At 44.9% G+C, this 25,394-nt stretch overlaps 1 protein-coding gene across 1 annotated transcript; it reads left to right on the forward strand.

Annotated features, from left to right (window-relative positions):
* On the forward strand, window positions 1-23,373 carry TKTL1 (transketolase like 1). Its single transcript, XM_074323502.1, has 14 exons — window positions 1-107; window positions 3,796-3,913; window positions 4,452-4,559; window positions 7,254-7,351; window positions 9,894-10,085; window positions 10,167-10,294; window positions 11,089-11,282; window positions 15,333-15,497; window positions 15,862-16,018; window positions 17,766-17,896; window positions 18,360-18,443; window positions 20,769-20,865; window positions 20,998-21,117; window positions 22,565-23,373. Exons 1-14 carry the CDS (start codon window positions 1-3, stop codon window positions 22,735-22,737), a joined length of 1,872 nt encoding a protein of 623 aa, XP_074179603.1. The 3' UTR covers window positions 22,738-23,373.
* The last annotated feature ends 2,021 nt before the right edge of the window (window positions 23,374-25,394 follow it).

Genomic DNA, 25,394 nt, shown 5'->3' on the forward strand with positions numbered 1-25,394 from the left:
ATGGCCTACGAAACCATGCCTGACGCGTTGACTCTTCAGGTTCTGCGGGACTTGGCCAATCGCCTGCGCATCCACTCCATCAGGGCCACATGCGCCTTGAGCTCTGGGTAAGGTCCCCTGGTCGAAGCCCACGTGGTGCCAATCGCCATCCCCGGCAGCAATGGCGGGGGTGTGAGGTAAATTAGGGAGCCAAGGGGCTGGATGGGCTTGGTCGTAGAGGCCTGGTTTAGGGCCACTGGGGGCTTGGCTGCCACCCACAGACGCCATGCAGGCATAGTCTCCGTTGGCGGCCGGCCGCGTGCTCAGGCGCCGGTCGCTTCGGGTTCCCGCTTCGTGATCCCGCTTCGTGATCCCGCTTCGTGATCCCGCTTCGTGATCCCGCTTCGTGATCCCGCTTCGTGATCCCGCTTCGTGATCCCGCTTCGTGATCCGGCTGAAACCGGTGGCCCCCAGAACCGACGTGAGCCGGCGGGGCGGGCTGACTGGACGTGGGCGGGCGGAAGCGGTTCTGGGGTTTGGATCAGGCTGATGTTGGAGCAGGAGGGTTCAGGGCTTTCTTTATAAGCGGTTGCTGTCGATGGTTAGAAACCCAGAACATGGAAGTTTAAGGAAATAAAACCTAAAGGTGGGCTCTTGGGTCTGCTTGTGATTTGATGAGGATTTTTGCCTTAATATTCATAAGAGATGTTAGTCAGCAGTTTTCTTGTGAGGTATTTGTCGGTTTTAGTCTAAGGGCAATGCTGGCTTCAGAATGAGTTTCGAAGTATTTCCCTTCACTTTTTTAGAAGAGTTTGAGGATTAATGTTAATTCTTTAAATATTTGGTAGGATTCACCAGTAACACCATCACATCCCGTTTTTCTTTGTCGGAGGTTTTTGACTATTGATTCAATCTCCTCATTAGTTACGGGTTTATTCTGATTTGTCTGTTTCTTCGTGATTCAGCCTTAGGTTTTCTGTTGCTAGAAATTTCTTATACATTAGCCCATTTGTTGACATACAGTTGTTCATAGTGTTTTTTATAGTCTTTTATTTCTGTAGACTCGGTAGTAATGTCCTTATTTTCATTTCTGAAATGAAACTAGAAATTTCAAATCTGACTTAATAAATTTAGTAATTTCTTTTCTCTTTTCTACTTGGTTAATCTAGCTAGAAGTTTGTTAATTTTGTTAATCTTTTCAAAGAACCAACTTTTGTTTTTTATTTTTTCTGTTTTCCTAGTCTCTATTTTATTTATTTACACTCTAATCTTTATTATTTTCTTTCTCGTAGCTTTGGGTTTAGTTCTTTTTCTAGTTCAGAAGTGGTAAAGTTAGGTTTTTGATTTAAGATCTTTCTTAATGTAAGCATTTGCACCTATAAATTTCCCTCCCAGTACTACTTTTGCTATATTTTATAAATTTTGGTATGTTGTATTTTCATTTGTCTTTGAGTAGTTTCTAATTTCTCTTGTACTTTCTCCTCTTTGGTCCATTGGTTGTTTAAGACATGCCTATTTTGTTTTGTTTTGTTTTGTTTTTACACTTTCATTTTGCTCCCTTCACCTTCAAAATTAATAATGGTTTACATTTTCTCAAGGGATCGGTAATAGCTTTTAAATCCAGATCATCCTCTTAGGGAATACTTGCAAGACAAGAGGTTTAAGTCTCCATTTTCTATAGTGTGAAACTTGAGAGATTATTAATACATGTGAGCTGGGCCTAAAATCCTACGCTTCCAACGGTTGGGACAGTGCTCTAGGGAATTGGTTTTGTTCCCTCTCCGTTCTTAATTAATGAGGGATTGGCTGGACATGCATGCAGGCTTTCTAAGAACAGCGGTTATTTTGGCATTCAATAAGAGCCTTCAGTTACTCCACCATGAAAAACTTCTCGGTCTCACCATTTACTTCCTAAAATAAATGTATTTTAGGTAGTAGAATGGGATCATTATGGTATTTTTTTTCATTTCCCCCAGTTTTATTGAGGTATAACTGACACATAGTACTGGATAAGTTTAAGGTGTATGGCACAATGATTTGACTTACATATATTGTGAAATGAGCACCACAATAAATTCAGTTAACATCCATCATCTAATACAAATACAAGAAAAAGAAAAATTGTTTTTTTCCCCTTTGTGATGAGAACTTAACTATTCTTAACCACTTTCAAATATACCTCACAGCAGTGTTAACTATAGTCATCAAGTTGTACATTACATCCCTGCTACTTATTTATCTTATAACTGGAAGTTTCTACCTTTTGACCACCTACCTCCAGTTCCCCTTCCCCCAACCCCCACCTCTGGTAACCACAAATCTGATGATCCCTTTTTTCATGTTTGGCGGGGGTTTTTTTTCTTTTGCCTTTTTTTTTTTTATAGATTCCACATATAAGTGAGAGCGTACATTTGCCTTTCTATGTCTGATTTATTTCACTTAGCATAATGTCCTCAAGGTCCTTCCATGTCGTTGCAAATGTCAGAATTTCCTTCTTTTTCGTAGCTGAATAATAGTCCATTGTATACATGTACCACATCTTTATCCATTCTGTGGACACATAGTTTGTTTCCATGTCTTGGCTGTTGTAAATAATGCTATGAACATAAGGGGTGCAGATATCTCTTCGACATAGTGTTTTCATTTCCTTTGGATATATTACCAGAAGTGGAATTGATGGATCACATAGTAGTTCTGTTTTTAATTTTTTGAAGGTCCTCCATACTGTTTTCCATAGTGGTTGTACCAGTTTACGTTCCCACCAACAATTGAACAAGGGTTCTCTTTTCTCCACATCCTCACCAACACTTATCTCTTGTTTTTTTTGATGATAGCCATTCTAACAGATAGGAAGTGATATCCCACTGTGGTTTTGATTTGCATTTCCTTGATTAGTGATATTGAGTATCTTTTCATGTACCTGTTGGCCATTTGAATATCCTCTTTGGGAAAATGTCTACTCAAGTCCATTAACCATTTTTTAATTGGATTTTTCTTTGTTGAGTTGTATGAGTTCTTTATATATTTTGGATATTAACCCTATATAAGATACATGGTTTGCAAATATTCTTTCCCATATGGTAGGTTGTCTTTTTCATTTTGTTGATGGTTTCCTTTGCAGTGCAGAAGCTTTTTAGTTTGCTATAGTCCCACGTGTTTTTTATTTTGTTACTTGAGCTTTAGGTGTCATATCCAAAAAATCATTACCAAGACCCATGTCAAGGAGCTTTTTTTCTGTTTTCTTCTAGGAATTTAATGGTTTCCAGTCTTACACTTAACTCTTAATCCATTTCAGGTTAATTTCTGCATACGATAGGTGTCTAGTTTCATTTTTTCATGTGTGACTATACAATTTTCCCAGCACCGTTTATTAAAGAGACTGTTCTTTCTCCATTGAGTATTTTTGGTTCCCTTGTCAAATATTAGTTGACCATATATGCATTGGTTTCTTTTTGCTTCATGGCGTTTCTGATGAATGATATCACAGATGAATTCAAACAAGTGGAAGAATGTTCAAGTGCTTATGGTGACCTCGCCCCAAGTACATGGGCTCCATTGATAGAAGGGGACTGGTCTTGGAGGGCTTGCTCTCCACAGGGAGAGATGTTGTGAGGCTTAAGACATCCTTAAAAGTTATGGGCCTTGGGCTGCAGTGGCCCTATATCCCTTGCCCTTGGCTGGATTCTTCCAGGGCGGGGAGTACTGACGGCTGCTTCTGGTCTGAGGGGACCAAGTGCTGAGAAGCCTCCTCGTGCACCATGTCCCTGGTGAGTCGTTTACCTGTGAGAAGTGACCTATGCCATGACTGTCTTTCAGCCACCCCACATCATGCAGCAGTGCTGCTGAGATCATGTCCGTGCTGTTCTTCCACGTCATGAGATATAAGCAGACGGACCCAGAGAACCCGAACAATGACCGCTTCATCCTCTACAAGGTAAATCGGCACGGGAGCCCAGGGCCTGCTCAGATGCTTGCTTCTGAAACTCGTTTTTAAAGCCACCATGTGGCAACAAGGCCTGAAAAGGGCTCTGTTGATCTTTTTGGTTCTTCTTTCTTTGCCTCATATCTTAGTGCATTTGGGCTGCTGTAACGAAACACCACAGACTGGGTGGTTTATAAACAATAGAAATGTATTTTTCACAGCTTTGGAAGCTGAAAGTCGAAGATCAAAACACCATCACAGTCACATTCTGGTGAGGGCCCCCTCCCTGGTGACATACTTCTCGTTGTATCCTCACATGGCAGGAGAAGTGGTGTCTCTAGGGCCTCTTTCACAAGGACACTAGTCTAGATTTTCAACATATGAATTTGGGGAGGACACAGACATTCAGATCATCGCATCTCATGAAGATCTAAAAGGTGTCCTGGTGAGCACTGCTCAGTGGGAATGGTGACTTATGGCAGCAGGCCGCCCTTCCTTTCCTTCGCTGGTGCTCGCCTCACACCACTACCTCTAAAGCCCCCCATGGCAGGGCGTGCTCCTCCCATCCTCTGCCACCTGGGTAGAGATAGACAGCAGCAGATTTGACTTGCTGAGCGCGAGGAAAACTGAGCTGGATTTGGAGGGACATCCCACCCCTGTCAGTCAGTTTTCTCTATTTCTCTGCAGATCTGACTTGACATCAATGTGAGACTTTCTCATTACACTAGGATATGGCGGCAGTTACCTCATGACATTGGGGGATGGGACAGAAAAGGAATGTTAAAAGCAAGGTCAATCTAGAAGAATGAGCAGCTCTTTTAATGCTATCAGAAACTTGACTGTGTCCTGATGAAATCATTTAAAACTCAACTAGTAGAGTGCCACGTATAAATAGAAACCCCACATCTGGGCAGCAGGAAGTAGTTTAAAGACAGTCAGAATACGGAACTGGTCAGAGTACCTGGGGTCATAGTGACGACTTTTGTCTTGGTGTCTGAAACATAATCTCAAATGAGGTTTGGCATAAGATAAATAAAATAGGTGAGTATGTGTATAGAAAGAAATGAAGCAAGGGGTCCATTAGTAATAGTTGGTGAACCTAGGTGAAGGGTATATGGGATTTCATTGCACTGTTCTTACAACTTGCTTATGAGTTTGAACCCCTTATAATAAAAATCTGATAAATATGGATGTACAAACACAGTATGAGTGTTCAGATCTCCAGTTTAGAAAAAGGAAAGGTGCCTAGACTATCCCATAGCTGTTGCTATCCTAGCAAATCGTCGGAGTCCCTTGGAGGGATAAAGAGGCTTTCTGGCACACAGCAGGCTGGCCACTGTTCAGCTGTCAGAACTCGTGTTCATCAGATTTAAGCAGCAGATAAAATGGGTAGAAAATAGAAAACATGGGAGCGTGGCCCATCCTGGCTTTGGCTGGGAGTGGAGTAAATGGACTCACTGGAGGCAGAAGAGCCAGGGTCATCATGGTCGGTGCTCCTGGGACACGAGTGTCTTACGCAGACAACTGCTAACATCTGGCAGTGTCGCTGTGAGGTGCTTGGATTCCCTTAGAGCCCTCATGGTGCTGAAGGCTTGCAGGGGAGGGGTCCTTGTGATGCCCCCATCCCCCTACCCAGGTCTTTGTTTTTGTTTTATCAACTCTTTCATTTTCTCCAGCCAAGCCGGCCTGGAAAATAACCAAAAGGCCTTTCTGGAAACTTGTTCTTGAAGTGGACTTTGTGCTGGAACAAAAATGAGAACGTGGAAAAGAACTCTTTCTTTTCTGGGTGCCCATGGCACCTTGTACACATCTTTGTTCTAGCCCTGGCCCCCCTCAATTGTGAGTGCCTCCCTCCACAGCATAAGAGTTCTTGGAGAAGAGAAGGGACCCCATGTGGGAGCACTTCTACCATGCCAGCATCGTGCTGGAGCCATAACAGGCTTCTCAGTAAATCTTACGGCCTCCTGCTGCCCGAGGAGGGCTCTCGTGTCCATCACACCCGTACAGTGCAGCCTTGGAGAGGAGGTTTCACTTGCCCCTGCTTTAAAGCCAAAGAGAAGCAGAGTTGGTCTGAGTGCCCAGACTTAGTCCAAGGGTCTGCAAGGCGACTGGGAGCCAGAGCTCGTTACAGAAATAAGGTAGGAGCCGTGGGGAGGAGGAGAGAGCTACTATGTCATCCGGAGAGATTTCAGTGGGGTAGTTCCGTGGGCATAGAGATACAAAACGGACAGGGAGTCTCGGGGCAGAAAGCCTGTGAAGAAAGCTAGGGAAGCTCAAGAGCCCCGGGAGGAGCAGAGGAATAGGGTAGAGCAGGATGGGAGAGGAATCTGAGACTAACAAGTACCCATCCGTGGCAGTGACAGCACACACCGGCCTCTGCTTCAAAGGAGCTGCCATTTGAATGGAGCGGGCGGACAAGAAACAAACCTATAAATAGATGGCTAGCATGTCAGACGGGGCTGAGCATCCTGCACGCAAGGGAAGTGGAGGGGTGGGGGATACTAGATGAAGGAGATGGTGCCGGAAGCCCTTGATGTGGACATTCAAGCAGAGATTTGGAAGGAGTAAGGGAGTAAGCTGTGTGCTCCTTCAGGCTCGAGCACTGAACATTTGGGGAAGGAACTGCACATGCTAAGGCCCCAAGGCAGGCGTGTTCCCAGTACGTTCAGGGGCAGCAAGGAGGCCAGGGTACCCGGAGTGGTGGGAGGGAGTAGAAGGTGATGGGGGTCAGAGTGGACAGGCCAGTGCAAGAACTTGGGCTCTACTTGGCACAAGATGGCAACACCTTGGACAGTTCTTGGCAGAGAGTGATGAAGAGGCTTAGGTTTTAACAGGTTCTTCTGGCTACTGTTGAGAATGGCTGTGGAGGAGCAGGGAGGCACTGCAGTAACTGCAGGGCAGAGATGTTTGTGGCCAGGCCAAGATGGCAGCAGTGGAATTGATGAATAAGTTCAGTGTGTCTTAAGAACCTGTGTTCCAAAAGATTGGTCACTTGGGTTGTGCATGGCTGGATAAAAGGCCTTGTGAAGTGGCCAGGCTCATGCTTCAGTTTTCTGCTTTGCTCCTGGGCTCTGTTTAGGCGACCATGTGGAGGAAAAGCCTCCTCCTGTGTCCACAAAGCTCCAGTTGCCCTTGCCATGCTGTGTCGATTTCCTGCAGCTCCCACATTTGTGATGTTGGTCTGAGACATGGGGTGCATGTGGGTGTAGTGACGAGGAAGGCACTGCACAGGGTAGGAGGGGCCGTTCTGAGGAGCTGCCTGTGCTCCCTGCCAAAAGTCATCCTGCTACTCAGCTTGCTGATACCATGTCCTGCAGGTACCCCTAGGTTCACTTGGCCCTTTCTCTTCCAGAGACTGCCGTTTGTTGACACAACAACCGGCTCACTTGGACAAGGCCTGGGGGCCGCGTGTGGGATGGCTTATACTGGCAGGTACTTTGACAAGGCCAGGTAAGGCGCTTACCCAGAAACCACTTGACTACTGTCCCCACCATACCCCTCCCCGGGTGTTTTGGCTTTATTTATGGCTTATTAGTTTGGGAAGAAAGTGATTGTTTTAAAAGCTCAGATTACCAAGTGTTCAAGCAGTAAAGAAAGCGTGTTTCTGGAAGACTGTTCTTGCATTTCTGGTTGGGTTCTAAGTGCTGCCTGCATATAGAAACTGGTTTATTAGGACTCTAGTCTTTCCTTAGAGACATCTTCCTGTTTTCCATCTGGGTGAGCTGGACAGATGGCACATTGGCCTTTGCATTGAAGACCCTAAATATTAATAATCAAGAGTCTCTTTTCTGGAGTGGTTTCACCTTCCTGAAGACAGGCAGATCAGTGCCTTTCTTACAGGGTCATGGACCCAGCCACTGCGGATAGGGGAGCAAGGCAGGGGCGGGCGGCTAAGGAGGGGCCCAAGGTTGGCGTGGTAGCATGCACGTTCTACTCCACGACTTCCTAGGCGGACCCGGAGTCCAGAGCTCCTCAGTCCCTGGTTCCAGCCTAGGCGACCTAGCTGGAGGCAATTCCTGCTTCCTCCACTGCTCGGGCCGCTGCCTCGCTCCTTTTCCAATAAGTCTCTTAACATTGTCACCTGTCGTCGTTGCTGCTCTTAGTCCCTATCCTGCAGTTAATCACTGTTTCAGAACTTCACTTACAGCCTTTCTGTGGGGTCTGGGTTGTGCTTCACTGATACGTTTCATGCTTTTGCTACAGAGGAGTTTACCATTTAGAACAGAACATATGCTCCTGAGGTAGACTGTTTTGATTGTTACGAGTGTAACTTTGTAAAATCAGGAGTAGAAGGTGGCAGTGCTTAAAATGGAGCTTACCAAGGATGTAAAGGTTTGGGTATTTAAGGGAGCTGCTTTCTCCCCATCCCTCCTTGTTTATTGAGCCCAGAGAAGTGGAACAAGAACCTAGAAATAGACTTTACAACTGGAATGAGAAAACTAGCTAGCCACAGGTGAATCCCATCTCATGAGGCCCAAGCTTTTTTAAAATATTTTTTTAATTTTTCAATTACAATTGACATACTTTTTTTTTTAGTTTCAGGTGTACAACATAGTGATTAGACATTTAAATAACTTACATGGTGATCGCCCTGATAAGTCTCATACCCATCTGACTCCATACATAGTTATTACAATATTATTAACTACATTCCCTCTCCTGTACTTGACATCCCTGTGACTATTTTTACAACTAGCAATTTGCACATCTTCATCCATCCCCCCTTTTCACCTGTTCCCCCAACCCCCTCCCATCTGGCAACCATCAGTTCTCTATATCTGTGAGTCTGTTTGTGTTTTATTCTTTTATTCTTTAGATTCCACATATAAGTGAGATCATATGGTATTTGTCTTGCTCTGTTTGACTTATTTTATTTAGCATAATGTTCTCTAGGTCCATCCATGTTGTTGCAGATGGCAAGATTTCACTTTTTTTATGGCCAATAATATTCCGTAGTATATATGTACCACATGTTCTTTATCCAGTCTTCTGTTGATGGGCACATAGGTTGCTTCCATGTCTTGTCTATTGTAAATAGCACTGCAGTGAACATAGGGATGATACGTCTTTTCAAATTAGTGTTTTGGGTTTCTTCAGATAAATAAATACCCAGGAGTGGAATTGTTGGGTCCTTCTTTGTCTCTTGTTATAGCCTTTGTTTTAAAGTCTATTTTGTCTGATGTAAATATTGCTACCCCAGCTTTCTTTTTTTCCATTTGCATGAAATATCTCTCTCCATCCCTTCACTTTCAGTCTGTGTGTGTCTCAATCTGAAGTGGGTCTTTTGTAGGCAGCATATGTAAGGGTCTTCTTTTCTTATCCTTTCAGCCACCCTTTGTCTTTTTGATTGGAGCATTTAATCCATTTATATTTAAAGTAATTGTTGATAGCTGTGTAGCTACTGTGTTTCCCTGAAAATAAAACCTAGCCAGACAATCAGCTCTAATGCATCTTTTGGAACAAAAATTCACATAAGACCGGGTCTTGTATAAGACTGGGTCTTATATAATGCAAGACCCGGTCTCACATTATATAAGACCCAGTCTTATATAAGACCCACTCTTATACTATATATTATATATATCATGTAAGAGTGGGTCTTATATAAGAGTGGGTCTTATATTAATTTTTGCTCCAGAAGACACATTACAGCTGATTGTCTGGCTAGGTCTTATTTTTGGGGAAACATGGTATTGCCATTTTATTACTCAGAATTTTTTTTTTTTCTTAAGTCCCTCTAACATTCCTTGTCGTACTGGTTTGGTGGTGATGAACTCCTTTCACTTTTTCTTGTCTGGGAGGCCAAAGCTTTTAAAGCTGTGTTTCCTCAGATGTTGAGTTTGCACAGGGTTGAGGAAAATACTCTTAAGAGTCTGATGACCTGAAGCAGCTGCCTCGGTCTCTTTCTCAGTTTCTCTGCATGAAATGTATTTGCTCGAATGTCCCCAAAGAGCCCCAAGCAGGGTCCTAACCTTCTCTTGGCTTGTCCCAGCTACCGAGTGTTCTGCCTCGTGGGAGATGGCGAGTCTTCGGAAGGCTGCGTTTGGGAGGCGTTGGCCTTCGCTTCCCACTACAATCTGGACAATCTCGTGGCCATCTTTGATGTGAACCGCCTGGGCCACAGTGGCACCTTGCCTCTCGAGCACTGCATGGACATGTATCAGAAGCGCTGTGAAGCCTTTGGGTAACTGTGTCCTGTTTCATGTCACGACTTTTGGCCCATCTCCCCTTCACCTTGTAACTTAGCCTCCTCCTTGGTTGACAGGTGGAATACTTTCATGGTCGATGGCCGCGACGTGGAGGCTCTGTGCCAGGTGTTCTGGCAAGCAACTCAAGTGAAGAACAAACCCACTGCTATAATTGCCAAGACCTTCAAGGGCCGTGGCATTCCAAGTAAACAAGTGTTTCTTTTCTACTGGGGGTTCTTAAAAACACCTATCTGCTCAGGAGACTCAGGCTGGGCGGGGCAGACAACTGGCTTAGTGCACAGTGACTATGCCTGAAATACGTGCCGGAGGCACTCGCTCTCCTTGGCTTTGATCATGTGTCTGGTTAGAGTTGGGCGAAGTGCAGAGCCCCAGCGAGTGGGCAGTGGTTTTTCGCCTGCACTAGATTGGCTAGGAGGCTCGTCCATCAGTTAGAGGACCAGCAGGGAACGCTCTCCATAGGAGTGCAGCCTGAGAAGCTGCTGCGACACGCATGTGCAGACGCGTTAAGGGTGCACACACCCACGCCTCCACTCAGGGAGAACATGCCGGCAACTAGTCAAGTGGTGCATCCGGGAAAGGCAGCTGTGGGACTGATGGCCTGGGGAAGGAGGGTATTTTAAAAGGGGCTCTTAAGAAGGAGGGGGTCTTCTTACAGATTTCAAAGCTGACACCTGAAGTTGTTCATCTCAAGTATAAAGAGTTGCAAAGGGTGTGATTCCTGTTGTGTTTTAATATTGACATCTTAGAATAAAACTGTTCTATGACTCCTCCCCAAAAGACAGTCTTACTCTGGCGCACCCAGTTCAGGAAAGGAGCACTTGACCGACTTTCTCCCGGCAGAAACCTGCGTATCGTCCTTGCCTCTCCCTTATATGCCCCCTGCACACACATCCAGTCTACTGTTAATTCTAACTGATTCTCTCTCTAAAGCATATCTCAAATCTGTTCGCTCCTCTCCATCTCTCCCTCTTGTTGCAGGTGTTGAAGATGCAGAAAATTGGCATGGAAAGCCAATGCCAAAAGAAAGAGCAGATGCAATTATCAAACTTATCGAGAGCCAGATACAGACCAACATGAATCTGGAACCAAAACCCCCTATTGAAGATGCACCTGAAGTCAACATCACGAACATAGAAATGACCTCTCCACCTTCTTACAAAATCGGTGACAAGGTAGGCTGACTGCTTTGTTCTCTGCTTTCTTCTAAATCCACAGGAAAGAAAGGGTTTTTTTTAATCATTTTTATATCCTGCCTTCTGATATATTACAGCAGACCCAAAATAGGCAGGGTCTTCAGGACCTAAGGAAGCAAGGTGGTGAGCTGGGAGGAAAAACATTTTCTGGCCCTTCTTTATTTTCCTTATTTATTTGGGGACATTCTGAGTGTTGTTATGTTTTCTTAGCCTGGTAATATGGGTTAAAATTGTAATACTCGAGATTAGAAAACAAAAAGCAGATGAAAGGAGTTAATAAGGAAAATGCTCATATTAATGAAGGGTATTTTGGCAATATGTGTTAACACTTCAACTGTTCACACCCTTCAAACTAGCAGTGCAATTCAAGGACTTTATCCTACAGAAATACCTGTGCAAATGTGCAGAGATGTCTATCAGAATGAATGTTGATTGCGCCATTGGTTTTGATGACAAAATTGGAAACAACCCAGTAAAAAGCTAAGAGCTTGCCCAAATTATTATTTTTTTTAAGTTGCAAAGCAACATAGAGTATAATTTTATTTTTGTGTGGAAAATCTTAAAGAGGTGTCATATTTTTAAAGGGCATTGAAAAGTATACTTGGAGAAATGACACGTAATTGAAGTGGTTTTTCTCTAGAAGGTGGGATTATGGGAACTTTTCATATTTTAAAAGAAGTCTATGTATTTTATGAATAGAAAAAATTAAGGAAGTAGGTCAGTTCATAAAAAAAAATAATGGATTACAAAACAAGTCACATTAATACATAAATCTAAGAGTTGGCACTCCGAATTACCAACCAGCAGACAAGCCATTAGCTAGTCTACTTAAAAAGATAAAAACCATAAAGGTATAAAATTAGTCATTACAAAAGATAAACCACAGATGTGGAGAACATTCAGAAAATTATGGTAATTGATATGAAAACCTGTAAAAACAATGGACCATTTTGTAAGAATACATAAAACACCCAAATTGACTTGAAAAGATACAAAACACTTAAGTAGATCAACAGCCATAGGAGAAAACTGCCAAAGAATTACACCTCCAAAGTGCCAGCCAGGCTCACCAAGTTACAAGAGTGACTGACTTTTAACCTCCAAGGGATGGGTAATTCCTAGGTTATCTCAAACCTTCTTGAATATAGAGAAAGACAAGCACGTCGTTCCAATTCATTTATGAAGCCAAGATGTGACAAAGCTAGACCAAAGGAAGAACTCCAGACCAGCCTCACTTATGACTGTTAATGTAAAAATTTTGAATAAGATAGTCACTAATCAACTCCATTAGTTCATTCAAAGAAGTACATGAATTAGTGTCGTTCTAATTAGTAATGTGGATAATTTATCAATATTTGGGAGGGGAAGTTATTATTTTGATACTTGGGAAACAGAAGGAGTTCATAAAATTCATTCATTCCTGTTGTTTTAAAAAAAAACAACATCTTAGTAAAACAAACTAGGATTGGTGAAACACTACAAATTGATTTCTGAATGTAGATATCTTAAACCTGGAGCCTTCTTCATACCGCATGGTAAAAATGTTTCATTAACCTGGCAGAGAGTCAGCCACACTCTGGAAGTACTAGTTAAATAACAATAAATGCAGTTAAATAACAGAATAAAAGACTCAGTCCGGCCGAGAAGGCAAGCCTATCATCACTGTAGGTGACAGAATTGTATGTCTTGAAAACTGAAGAGAATCAACCAGAAATGGTTAGAAATAAGATGAGTCCAGAAAGAGAGCTTGTACCAAAACTAATATACAAGGAGTAATTCCCTTCTTGTATTAGGTTGGTGCAAAAGTAATAGTGGTTTTTGCCATTTTTTTTAAACCTTTTAAACCGCAATTTCTTTTGCACCAACCTAATATTAACAAAATGGAGAGGTGATCCTTTTAATGATGACAGTAAAAAACTTAAACTAAACTAAAAATAAACTTAAATATCTTTATTAGAGATCTTTATTAAGATGCTTATAAAACGATAGCCCTAAAAGAAATCTGTGTGCCTTGTACATAGGATATTCTCACCAACTATTTCTGTGTAGATCATTCCTGAAAGGATGCTGCATAAACCTGTCATTTCCACTTACCTCCGGGGAGGGTAACTGGGTGGCTGGGGGACAGGAGAGCAGGAGGAAGATGGCCTCTTCACTTGATACCATTTCATAATTTGAATTTTGTACTGTCTACATGAATTGCCTATTTTTAAAAATATTTTTGAGTGGATGAATAACAAAGATAAATGAAGAGGCAAACCTTGTTGTTTTTTATAACAGCTTTATTGAGGTATAACTCACTATAGAATCCATCCATGTAAAGTGTACAGTTCAGTGGTTTTTAGCATATTTACAGAATTGTGCAGCCATCCCCACACACAGTCTTATATCATTTCCATCACCCCAAAAGATACCCCTTAACCCATTAGCAGTCACTGTTCATTGCCACCCATCCCCTGGTAACCGGTCATCTACTTTCTGTCTCTGTGGATTTGCCTATTCCAAACATTTCATATAAATGGGATCATATAATACGTGAACTTTTGTGTCTGGCTTCCTTCACTCAGCACAGTGTCCACGAGGTTCATCCATGTTGTGGCATGTACAGTACTTCATTTTATGGACGTATCATACATTTTGTTTATCCATTCATCCATTGATGGACATTTGGGTTGTTTCTACCTTTTGGCTATTGTGAATCATGCTACTTTGAACGTTTGTATACAGGTGTTATATAGATGTATTTGTCTCTTGGGTGTATACCTATGAGTAGAATTACTGGGTCACATGGTAATTCCATGTTTAACATTTTGAAGAAATGTCAAACCTTGTTTTTCAATAGAAAAAAATATTGTAAAGATTTCAGTTCTCCCTGAGATTCATAAATTCAGTCCAGTCGCAAACAACATTCTAGTGGAATTCTTTATTATTGATATTAGTATTCTCAAGTTCTACATTTTAATTTTTTTCAGTGAGTATTAATCAGTTTTAGAGCTAAAAAGTCACAGACATTTGCGTTTTGGGAAATTTAAATTTTTAATAAACTATATGAATGGTACAAAAGAATCAATTTGTGTTTGAGAAATTGATACCAAGTGAGCCAAGTGTAGATTTAAGTGGGCTAGCAGTCCATTTTTATGACCCTAAAGGAGATAATTGCTGAATCACAAATTTGCCTTCTTTATTAAGACAGATGATAATTAATACCTCGTGCATTACTGGAGGGATTGCAAACTGGTGCAGACACTATGGAAAACAATGTGGAGGTTCCTCAAAAAATTAAAAATAAAACTACCTCATGACCCAGCAATTCCATATCTGGGCATTTATCTGAAGAAACAAAAATACTAATTCGAAAAGATACATGCACCACTGTGTTCCCTAAAGCGCTGTTTACAAGAACCAAGATATGGAAACAACCTAAGTGCCCATCAATAAACGATTAGATAAAGAAGAGGTGGCACATATACACAATGGAGTATTACTCTGCCATAAAAAAGAATGACCATTTGCGACAACACAGATGGATCTAGAGGGTATTATGTTAAGTGAAATAAGTCAGACTGAGAAAGACAAATACCATATGATCACTCTTATATGTAGAATCTAAAGAACAAAATAAATGAACAAACAAAACAGAAATAAACTCATAGACACAGAGAACAAACTGATGGTTGCCAGATGGGAGGGGTGTTGGGGAATGGGTGTGAAAAATGAAGGGATTAAGAAGTACAAATTGGTAGTTACAAAATAGTCACGGGGATGTAAAGTACAGCATAGGGAATATAGTCAATAATATGGTAACGACTATGTACGGTGCCAGGTGGGTACTAGACTAATTGGAAGGATCACTGCATAAATTATATAAATGTCTAATCGCTGTGCTGTACACCTGGAACTAATGTAATATCGAATGTCAACTGTAATTGAAAAATAATAATAAAGATAGATGACAACTTGTAATTCTATAAAATATCACCTTCCTTTTCAATCTATTTTTGAAAAAACTCTACTGTTTGACTTTTCCAGGTAGCTACTCGGAAAGCGTGTGGTTTGGCTCTGGCTAAGCTGGGCCACGCGAATGATAGAGTCATCGTGCTGGACAGTGACACCAAGAACTCCACCTTCTCCGAGATATTCAAGAAGGAGCACCCCGAGCGCTTCATCGAGTGCTTTATCGCTGAGCAAAACATGGTATGAGCTGTGCGCATCCCTCTTTGATCTTCTCACTGATTAACAGTGGCCACCAGACACAGGAAGCCCAGCCGACCTCACAGTTTTTCTTTCCATTTATAAAAGCAAAGGAACTAGAGGGGGAAAACGTCTCCAGGGCAATGGGTATGGAGTAGCCAGGCAGAGTCTGAGGGGGGCTTCCAGGCCTGCTGGCAGGAGTGTTTCCTTGGGTATGTGCCTGGGGCTGGGGTGAGGCGTTGGTGGGATGCCGAGCAGTGGTTATCCAGGGAACCAGGCACTCTACACTGGCTAAGGGGAAAGGGGGGAGTTGGTGGGGATGGGGATGGGGTCCACGGTGTTCTGATTCACTTTCTTGGTGTTACAGGTGAGCGTGGCAATGGGGTGCACCGCCCATGATCGGACCATTGCTTTTGCTAGCACCTTCGCTGCCTTTCTGACTCGAGCTTTCGATCAGATCCGGATAGGGGCCATCTCTCAGTCCAACATCAACCTGATTGGCTCCCACTGCGGGATATCCATCGGTACGGGTTCTCAATGCCATTACCTGGGTAGCCTTTGTACTTTAGAGAAAGATTAGGGTGTGAGCAGTTCTCATTGTGCTCAGGGTTTTATAACAGTTGATTATCTGTAACTTTAAAGCCATATTGTGTTTTAAAAGTTCCAGATACTCTGGGTATCATTTGAGCAGATCTTCTGATATTACTGTGAAATGCCTACTCTTGTCGTCATCGTTGAGAAGTAATGATCTGTCCTGAGTGCCCCTTACATGTCTAGCCACACACTGGGTATGAGTAGCCCTCCCCCCCCAGGCGTTACAGAACCCTTCCCTGCTCTCGGTGCGGTCGCCTTAGTCTTCAGGGGAGACCAGCAGCATGGGCACAGGGAAGTGAGGAGCTCAGCCCCTGCCCGGGCTCGTCCTGAGTGGAGCAGCCTGGGTGTGTGTCGTGGGACGCCTTGGGAGTCCTGATGCGAGGCTGGGGGAGATGCTGCTCTCTGGGCGTTAACCTGGCAGGACCAGCCAGGTGGGGACAGTGGGAAATGCAGAAGCTAGGAAGTGGGCTGAAACATGGTGTGTATTAGCAGGGGATAGAAAACAAGAGTGAATCTGACAAAGTCACGCTGCTGACAGACACAGGAGTCCGAAACTGCCTGGGGAACGTCAGGGAGTCATGTTCCTGAATGACAGAAGTGAGGACTCGGGAAAGACGAGGCGCTTGATGTGCCCGTGGAGGGGCAGGAGTCCTAGGTAGATGTGACAGCTTACATTTGCTGCGAGGACGCTGGACGGGAGGGAGGAGGGCTGGAAGTCCACATTTGAGAGTCATCCCTGGGACTCCCTGGGAGAACTAGACTGGCCAAGAAAGCTCTGGATGGGCCAGGTGGTGGGGGAGACAACAGTCTGAGGAGAGGGGAGGGCCACAGCATTTCAGGGCTGGCCTGGGCAGAGGGCCTAGGCTGGGATCTGGGGCTCTTTGCTTGGGGATGGGTACATTGAAAGTTTCAACGTAAGTCAGCTAAGTGGAGAAGTAGCTGTGGGTACATTCCAGAGGAGCTGAGAGTGCTGCAATGAGATAGTTGTCCCGGGCAAGGCAGTGTGCACCGTGACAGCTCCCTTCCTAGCTGGAAGAGTTAGGCCGCCATGGTCTACATTGGGCTCTCTTCCCACAGCATTGCTGACCCAAAACTCTGTTCCCAAACACACACTAAGGCTCCCTTAGTTACAACAGTACCCCACGGGTACCCCCAAGGGATGTGAATGCTCAGCAACTTTGAAGGCCTTGAGAAGTGAATACGACCACTGCAATCTAAGTCCCCCAGCTTCTTGGTGGAGAAGCTGGAAGAGCAGAGGACAGAGCCTGAGGGACCCCTCCTAAGGAGGAGGGAATAGGGGCAAAGACTTGGTGGGGCCGACTCAGCCACTGAGGCCCCAGGAAAAGAGCATCGAGTCACCTCGGACAGCAGTGACCAGGTGCCAGAGGTTGGTGGCAGGGCCAGCAAGAGACCAATGCTTCGTCGATCTGCAAGGTCAATTAGGAGCTGAACGTGGAGTGTCACGGTGATGTCTTGAGGGAGACAGATGTATGGCAGGTCCTTATAATTATAAGGCATTATATTGACATAAGAATTGACCGTTTTGTAGGACTCCGCTTGCTAGAGAAGTTTTGCGGGCCTCCTGTGGCACTACGAGCTGTTGCTTATCCAGCAGAGGGCAACGTCCTAGCTTGGTCTTGCTCATGTTTTTGTTGGGCCGTGGCTTTGTTTCCTCAGGTGAAAACAGCCCCTCCCAGATGGCCCTGGAGGATCTGGCCATGTTCCGCACCATTCCCAACTGCACCATTTTCTATCCAAGCGATGCCGTCTCCACGGAGCATGCAGTGTTCCTGGCGGCCAGTGCCAAGGTATTTCTAAGCGGTGCTGCTTCAGACAGAAATGCTTCTGAGCTCTGCTGCTAGCTTGGTACTGATGGTTGGATTTTTCCCATGTTTTTCTCAGCGTAAAGGTAATAGATACGCATTATAGAAAATTAGGTTGTAGGCTTTCTTTTAAAAATAGAACCATTACCCAAAAAAGGTGATTAAGCATATGGAACACGAGCACATTCAGAGACAGTGCCGAGGGATGCTGAACTGTTCAGCCCTCCTGCCCCGCCCCTTTTAAAGGTTTCCCCGAAAATAAGACCAGGTCTTATATTAACTTTTGCTCCAAAAGACGCATTAGGGCTTCTGTTCAGGGGGTGTCATCCTGAAAAATCATGCTAGGGCTTATTTTCCGGTTAGGTCTTATTTTCGGAGAAACACGGTATTAGTTGGAAATTGAGTTTGACTTTTTAAACTGTAGCTCTGGTTTTCGTTTATACCCTAGGGAGTGTGCTACATTCGGACCAGCCGACCTGAAACTGCTGTTATTTACACCCAACACGAAAATTTTGCGATTGGACAGGCCAAGGTAAGGCCTGAAGTTCTCCATTGTCTTCTAGTGTCATTTCATGTGCAGAGAACTGTTCTAAGCTAGCACTAGGTATCCCCACATTCAGTGCTCCATCCTTTCTTTGTTTCAGTTTTTTAAAAAAAACTGAAGTATGACCGTTGCCTGCTTTTCCTCAGGAAGGAACATTCTACCCATATCAGCCTGAACTGAACTTTAATCCTTTCCAAATGGAGTCTCTCTTTGTTGAACTCTTAAAGATAAAGCACTAACAACTTGAAGGCACTTGAGGTGCTTGGCTGTAAATTAACACAGCCTCAAGCTAAACAAGATAATAGAACCCATTTCAAAGGAATAATAGATGGGTTAGGTTCCAGTTTTGCATATCAAGGCCAGGAATAAAAGGGAACTGGAACCATCTTGCTGCTGGCCATTGTGTGGCCCTGAGAGGCTTTTGCACATTGGATTTGGCCTCACCTGCAGGCCTGCTGATAACGGCTGGCTGGCAGCACTGGGCACTTGTATCGCCTGTGTTCTCACAAAACCTTAGAAGCGCGGATTGTTAGCAGCCCTGCAGTGTAGATGAGGGTCGGAGGTAAGCAGCTTGTTCAGGCTTCATCGTGAGCAGCGAGACCAGGATTGAAGCCCAGGCAGCGACCAGGTGGCCTCCGTGTGCCTGCGCATCGGGGCTGTGCTGGTGGAGAAGCTGCAGTCTGTGCAGAAAATAATGGCTCTGCCCACCGCCTGGAGAGCAGGGCTCACAGGCGTTTGGGCGTGTTTGCTTCCTGCGTTTTTCTAGGCATGTGTGTATGTTTTACACAGTGGAGATTATACTGCATAGGAGAGCTTTATGTTCTGTAAGCAAAGATAGGGAGCCCTGGCCTTTCCCTGGCCCCACTTTTATCTTGTAAGCCTTTTAGAATGTCATTAATACTCAAACATGTGAAAGGCCAGTAGCCACTCTTGAAGAAGCAACCGGTGACATGACTTGATTGCTGAGGACTAGGCTGCTCCAGACTTGGGAGTTGCTAGTGCCCAGAATGGCTGTGTCCAAATGTGGAATGAGTTCAGTGCTGTAATAAAGCAGGTACATCCAGAACAGTCCACGGCCTGCCACTAAGGCAGCTGGCCAACACCGAATGGAAAAGCTGCAATCTTCACCTTCAGTGTTAACTACAGGTTCTATTGTTCTCTGTACTCCCACATTTAAACTCAAGGCCATATCTTTTTCTCTGGGGGAGCTTGGGGGGTCTCGATGATAGTCATACCTTCTGCAGAGCTTTCTCATGTCTCCTGTCGTCCCCCACCCCCACCCCCAGTATCTGCCCTGCCCTGATAAAATGAAGTAAATTTCCTGATGGTAAAGGACGTGAATTAAAGTGTATGATAATATGCATGGAATGGATAACTCAAGGGCTGCGTTTTGCAAAGGGGACATAGGGCTCTGTGTGTGTGTGTGTGTGTGTGTGTGTGTGTGTGTGTGTGTGTGCGTGTGTGTGTATGACAAAGCTAGGACTCGCAGAGAATGAAGTGGCTTAGAAGCCCTGAATATCTGTACTGTCAGCAATGGTTCTTAAGCTATAGGGAAACCTATACAGTGGGCTGAAATGACTAATTCCAGATGCCTCTGGTTGGGGAGCTTTGAGGAAACCAAACAGAAAGGCCAGGGGTCCCTGTCTTGGCTTACAGAACAGCAAGTGGTTGAGAGCGTGGGCTTTGACGTCAAATGGGCCTGGCTGCTAGTCTCAGCCCTGGCGAGGTCCTCCTGCTCTGATACGCACTTTCCTCAGCCGCAGAATGGGCCCACTTAGGATGGCACAGGCCTTAGAGGGCACTTGGGGCATGCACGGTGCTTGGCACAGAGCATGTCGCAAACGCCCCAGAGCGGTCCCTGTTCACATGTTGCTCAGTGGAGTCCAGTCTGTGTGTACGTCCCTGCAGATGTCCAAGCAGTCCAGAGATGGTGCCTTTGCAGCCCCCTCAATGGGTATGAGTCTGTGCCCTGGAGCACGTGGGCCAGACAGTTCACTTCACTTCTGGTCCTCTGCCTTTCAGACCCCAGTTTGAAATCCACCTTCTTTGTTAAAGGGTCATTGTGTGTATGGTTTGTATAAAAACTTAGTAATTTGGCACCGAAAATCATGAGGAAAGGTAGATGAATTTATAAAACAAACATGAAGTGGGGCTTATCAAAAAGAGTGTCCTTGTGCGTCACTGTGCTGAGTCAGTGTTTTTTGTAGTGAATTATGAAGGACGAGTCGGTAGCATCAGGGCAGAGCAGTGCATCCACTGTGAGGGCATTCTGGGCATAGTAACCACGCACTCTTGTTGGGTGTGCAACTTCAGGTCATCCGCCGCAGTGCTGATGACAAAGTCACAGTTATTGGAGCTGGAATCACTCTGCATGAAGTCTTAGCAGCTGCCGAGGAGCTTTCCAACCAAGGTGAGTTGGTTGGTGCTAAATGTTGAAGTTCCAGCTGGGGAGAGGTGGGACTTGGGCTGCTTCGTGTACCCCAACTGGTCTTTTGACCCTAAGTCTGCTTCATATGCCAAGCTGCTTGTTGCTGTTCTCCAGGTGTTTCTATCCGTGTCATCGACCTGTTCACTGTGAAACCCTTGGATTCTGCTACCATCATCGCTAACGCCAAATCCACTGGTGGCTACATCATCACCGTGGAGGATCACCACCCAGAAGGTAGGTCTTTTCTAAGTCTGCTTTGGTGGGACATGTTTCCATTTCCCTTGAGTGGAGGCACCCGTGCTCCTGGCCTTCACCTCCGGTCAACTCGTCGCCCCACAGCCTTTGTCACTGCTCTTTGTAAGTGTGTCACATTTAGGGGCCTCTTGCCCACCTACACTGGCTCCTAGAGGGTGGGGAGCCCAGAGTCATTTGTGTGTCCCTGGCATGGTGCACAGTGCCTGGTCCCTGGGCAGCTCAGTGGCAGCACAAAGGACTGTCTAACTTGGCACTCTGGGCACGGAGGGTCATGAAAAGCTTCACAGTTGTTGTTAAGTTTTGAATGACTAATAGTTTGCTCCTCCAGAAATGGGAATAGTGCCTTGCAAGCAGAGAACACAGCAAATGCAGAAAATGTGTGTCAAGTAGAGGGGTCTGGACAGTGTTTGGCTTGAGGTTAGGTGGGGCAGATGAGGGGATGAGGAGCTTCATGTGTTTCCTGTAAGGGGGCCCAAGAGCACAGCCGTGGTCCACAGTGAGTCTCTGGAAGCGCTCCCAGTGCCCTCAGGGCTGAGGTTGGTTACAGGGACAGGATACACGCCAGGCCCCGTGAGGACAGACGACACAGGTCAGGGGGAGAACCCCAGGCCTTAGGCTCCCTTTCTCCCTCCCTCCCGCCAGTGAAAAATGCATCACTGCACACCCAAGGAACCCAGTCAGCACCCAGCGCACCCCGGCTTTTATTGGGGGCTGGTCACATGGGCCCCCTGCGCCAGGCACACACCAAGTACCCAACTCCCAGAGGAAAGCAGGTGCTCCAGAAACCACCCTGTTGTGCAAATGGTCCAGGTGCGGGGACCGCCCTTATCAGTAGGGAAAGTGTCCTGTCGGCCTACGGGACATGCACCAACCAGCCACTACCTGGGCGCCACCCGAGGGCCACCTCTGCAAGTGGCCCTTCCGGAGCTGGCCGCCTCAGGCCTGCCAGTCGCTCTTTTCTGTACAGTTCCTTTGTTGGTTTTAATCGTTTTGGGCTTCCTGAGAGCTTTGAGAATCTGAACTCCGCAGACCCCTGCATCCATTGAGCCCGGGCTGAGAGAGTCCCTGCTGTAGGTGGCGCTGGGAGCAATTGGGAAACCCGCAGTTTCCAGTGAGAACGCTTCTGGCCAGTTAGGGAATGACTGCTTTTATGAATTGATAACTACCGTGTTTCCCTGAAAATAAGACCTGGTGTCTTATATTAATTTTTGCTCCGAAATATGCATTAGGGCTTATGTTCAGGGGATGTCATCCTGAAAAATCATGCTAGGGCTTATTTTCCGGTTAGGTCTTATTTTTGGGGAAAGAATGGTAGTAAAAAATATTTTTCCCTGGGAAGCAGCAAATTCAAAGGCCTCTATATCATGGGGCTTTAAGGCTGACCAGCTGCTTCCAGAACAGAGCCTAATGTTCCTTGCTTCTCCAGGTGGCATCGGGGAGGCCGTCTGCGCAGCTGTTTCCATGGAGCCTGACATCCGGGTCTGTCAGCTGGCAGTGCTAGGAATGCCTCGGGGTGGGCAAGCGAGTGAGCTGCTGGATATGTTTGGAATTAGTGCCAGACACGTTATAATGGCTGTGAAATGTATTTTAATGAACTAAAATGGCGGTTGGCTTTGGTCTTAAAAGACCAGCCTCTTGACCGTACCTTTATACTTGTTGCCAAACCATCATTTAAATCTATACTGTTTGTGCTTCTTAAAAGCAAACCAAGTTAACTACCTTCCTGTTAAGCCATAACTACATATACAAGTAACTCTTATCTTTTAGTCGTTAAAGTAGGTTATAAGATTTTAAGCAACAAAACAGCTAACAAAACAACCACCTAATATCAAGTTTTCTGATGAGACTACAGATATCTGGGCTGGGGAATCAACACAGGGTAACAGTTTCTTAAATGTGTATTTCCTCGTAAGTAAAGACAATGTGAACTGGAGGTTGCAGCCGCCTGGTGGCACAGCACTGTGGCACCATGCTGCATGCACACTGAGGTCCTGGGTGGGGAGTTTGTGTGTCACCATCCTACCTGCAGCTTCCCGGGTGCTGTGTGACTGCAGTTGCCCTGGGATTTCCTGTGGTGGGCGCCTTCCACTCCCCTCCTGCAGTGCAGAGGCTGTGCAGCAGTGAAAGCTCTTTAGGATATCCTGTCCTGGTGGCGATTGTTCTGTGAAGAGAGGATACAACTAGTTCTAGCCTCCACACCACACTTTTGTGAGATCTCAGAAATGTCTCCTTTGCCCGGTGACCAGACCAAACTGTTAGCTCGACTGTAGTCATGTACTGAAGATATTAGTTAATGTTCGTGTTAATAAAGCATTTTAAAAACCAGCTGCCTGATTCCATGTGTGCCTTGTGTGTGTGATTCTGTTTCTCCTTGATAAAATCATAAGTAAGGAAGGAGCTTCTATCTAAAACAGAAGGAGAAAAGGCCATGTCGCCCAACAGCAAACCCAGGAAAGGACACTGGGCAGGAGATGCACCACTAGAGGAGGACAGTGTGTGGCCTGAAAAGCCGTCCCTGAGCTGATTCATATAAGCTGTGAACACATAAATCATGTGGCTGGAATATAAGAAAAAAGGACCAGCCAGATAAAAATGGGTCCAAACTTCAAAACTACATTTAAAATTGACTGGATATGTTTGGTATGTCATGGTCCTTATTTTGTATTGCCTTCATTAACTGGTCACACCAGGGGTCTTTGTTCTAGAATGGTAGAGACCAAAGAACTAGCCTAGCACTCCACTCAGGCTGCTTGGGGCCTGCTCATTCTGCTCCTGCCCTCAAACCATTGAGCTGATTTCCTGGCATGTAAAATGAGCATGTTTGTTGTGATTCTAAGATTTCAAAAAAGATTTTTGTAAAATAGTTGGTATAATTGACACAAAAATATAAAAAATTCAAAATTGTTAAAATATCAGCTGTTAGTAAAAATCACAGTTAATAAAGAGTCATTGTAGGAAATTCAGAAAATACACATAAGCGAAAATGTTTACCTCAACTAGCCATCTCATACTCCATACAATTCACCCATTGAAAATACACAGTTCATTGCTTTTTTAGTATACTCGAGTGCTACAACCATCACCATGGTCAATGTTACAACATTTGCATCACCCCAAGAACCCCCTGCACCCCTTAGTTACTCCCCATTCATCTTCCCAGCCTCTGGCAATCATTGGTATTTTCTGTCTCTATGGCTTTGCCTATTCTGGACATTTCATATGAATGGAATCATAGTATGTGGCCTTTTTGTGCCTATCTTGTCACTTAGCATAATGCATTTGAGGTTCATCCACGTTGTAGCATGTGCCAGAACATTCCTTTTTAAGGCCACATAATACATTCTTTGTATAGACCACATTTTACCCATCAGTTGATAGACATTTGAATTTGCACTATTTTTCAGTTTTCACTGTCAATGCTAAGAACGTTTGTATTCAAGTTTGTGGATGTATGTTTTCACTTCTGAAGTGCGTGTTAACCTAGGAGTGGAATTGCTGGGTCATGTAGTTTACTCTTTTGAGTGTGTGTGTGTTTAAACAGTTTTGTGAGGAGTGAACAAGACAATGTGCTGTGACATCTAAAAAGCACTGTATACTCCAAGGCAAGCCATTTTGAACACAGTGAAGCCAGAATGTGTGTGACCGTGCATGAGCTCCACACTTGTGTGAATTCAGGTGTCAAATGCCTCTATCTGGTGATACCTACAGCAGAAACAGTGCACAAGCACACTGGTAGCCTTTATAAATGAAGCAACAAACACAATCCATGATTAAAATGCCATTCCAAAAGCCTGAATTCAGGCCTCCACAGGCGCTGGGCAAGAACAGCTGCACTGATCTAGTAGTGGTGCTGCGAGTAGCCATGGTCACTCAGGGAAGGGAGTGGCCCTGTGCCCAGCTGGGCCCAGCTATAGCTCCTGACTGCAGAAGGGGGGGTGGGTTGGGCACAGGCACACCGACACCTGGTGTAGGCTCTGAGTGTTTCTTAATTGTCTGGGACCATGGACTCTGGTACCCTTGCCTCTGAGTCTTAAGAACGTCTTGCTGGTCTTGATTCCCTCCCTTAGAAGAGCAGCAAGTAGGAAGGGCGTTCTGCTACTTGGCTTTCATCTCCAGGTGGGCCACTGGGGCGGGATGGGGCAAGGTAACTAGGTAACCCATTTTGCCTCAGTTTGTTTCATCTGTGAAAGGGGATGAAAGTGCTGATGATGGTGATAGTACCTAATAGGGCTATGGACAGGATTTTAGAACTGTCC

This window comes from Rhinolophus sinicus, chromosome X, assembly GCF_036562045.2.
Source record: "Rhinolophus sinicus isolate RSC01 chromosome X, ASM3656204v1, whole genome shotgun sequence".
Lineage (NCBI taxonomy): Eukaryota > Metazoa > Chordata > Mammalia > Chiroptera > Rhinolophidae > Rhinolophus > Rhinolophus sinicus.

Coding starts and splice junctions, on each gene's coding strand:
- TKTL1 (XM_074323502.1), top strand. CDS start 1: ATGGCCTACGAAACCATGCCTGACGCGTTGACTCTTCAGGTTCTGCGG. Junction 3,914..4,451: donor ACCGCTTCATCCTCTACAAG/GTAAATCGGCAC, acceptor CCCCCATGGCAG/GGCGTGCTCCTCCCATCCTC. Junction 17,897..18,359: donor TCCTGGCGGCCAGTGCCAAG/GTATTTCTAAGC, acceptor TTTATACCCTAG/GGAGTGTGCTACATTCGGAC.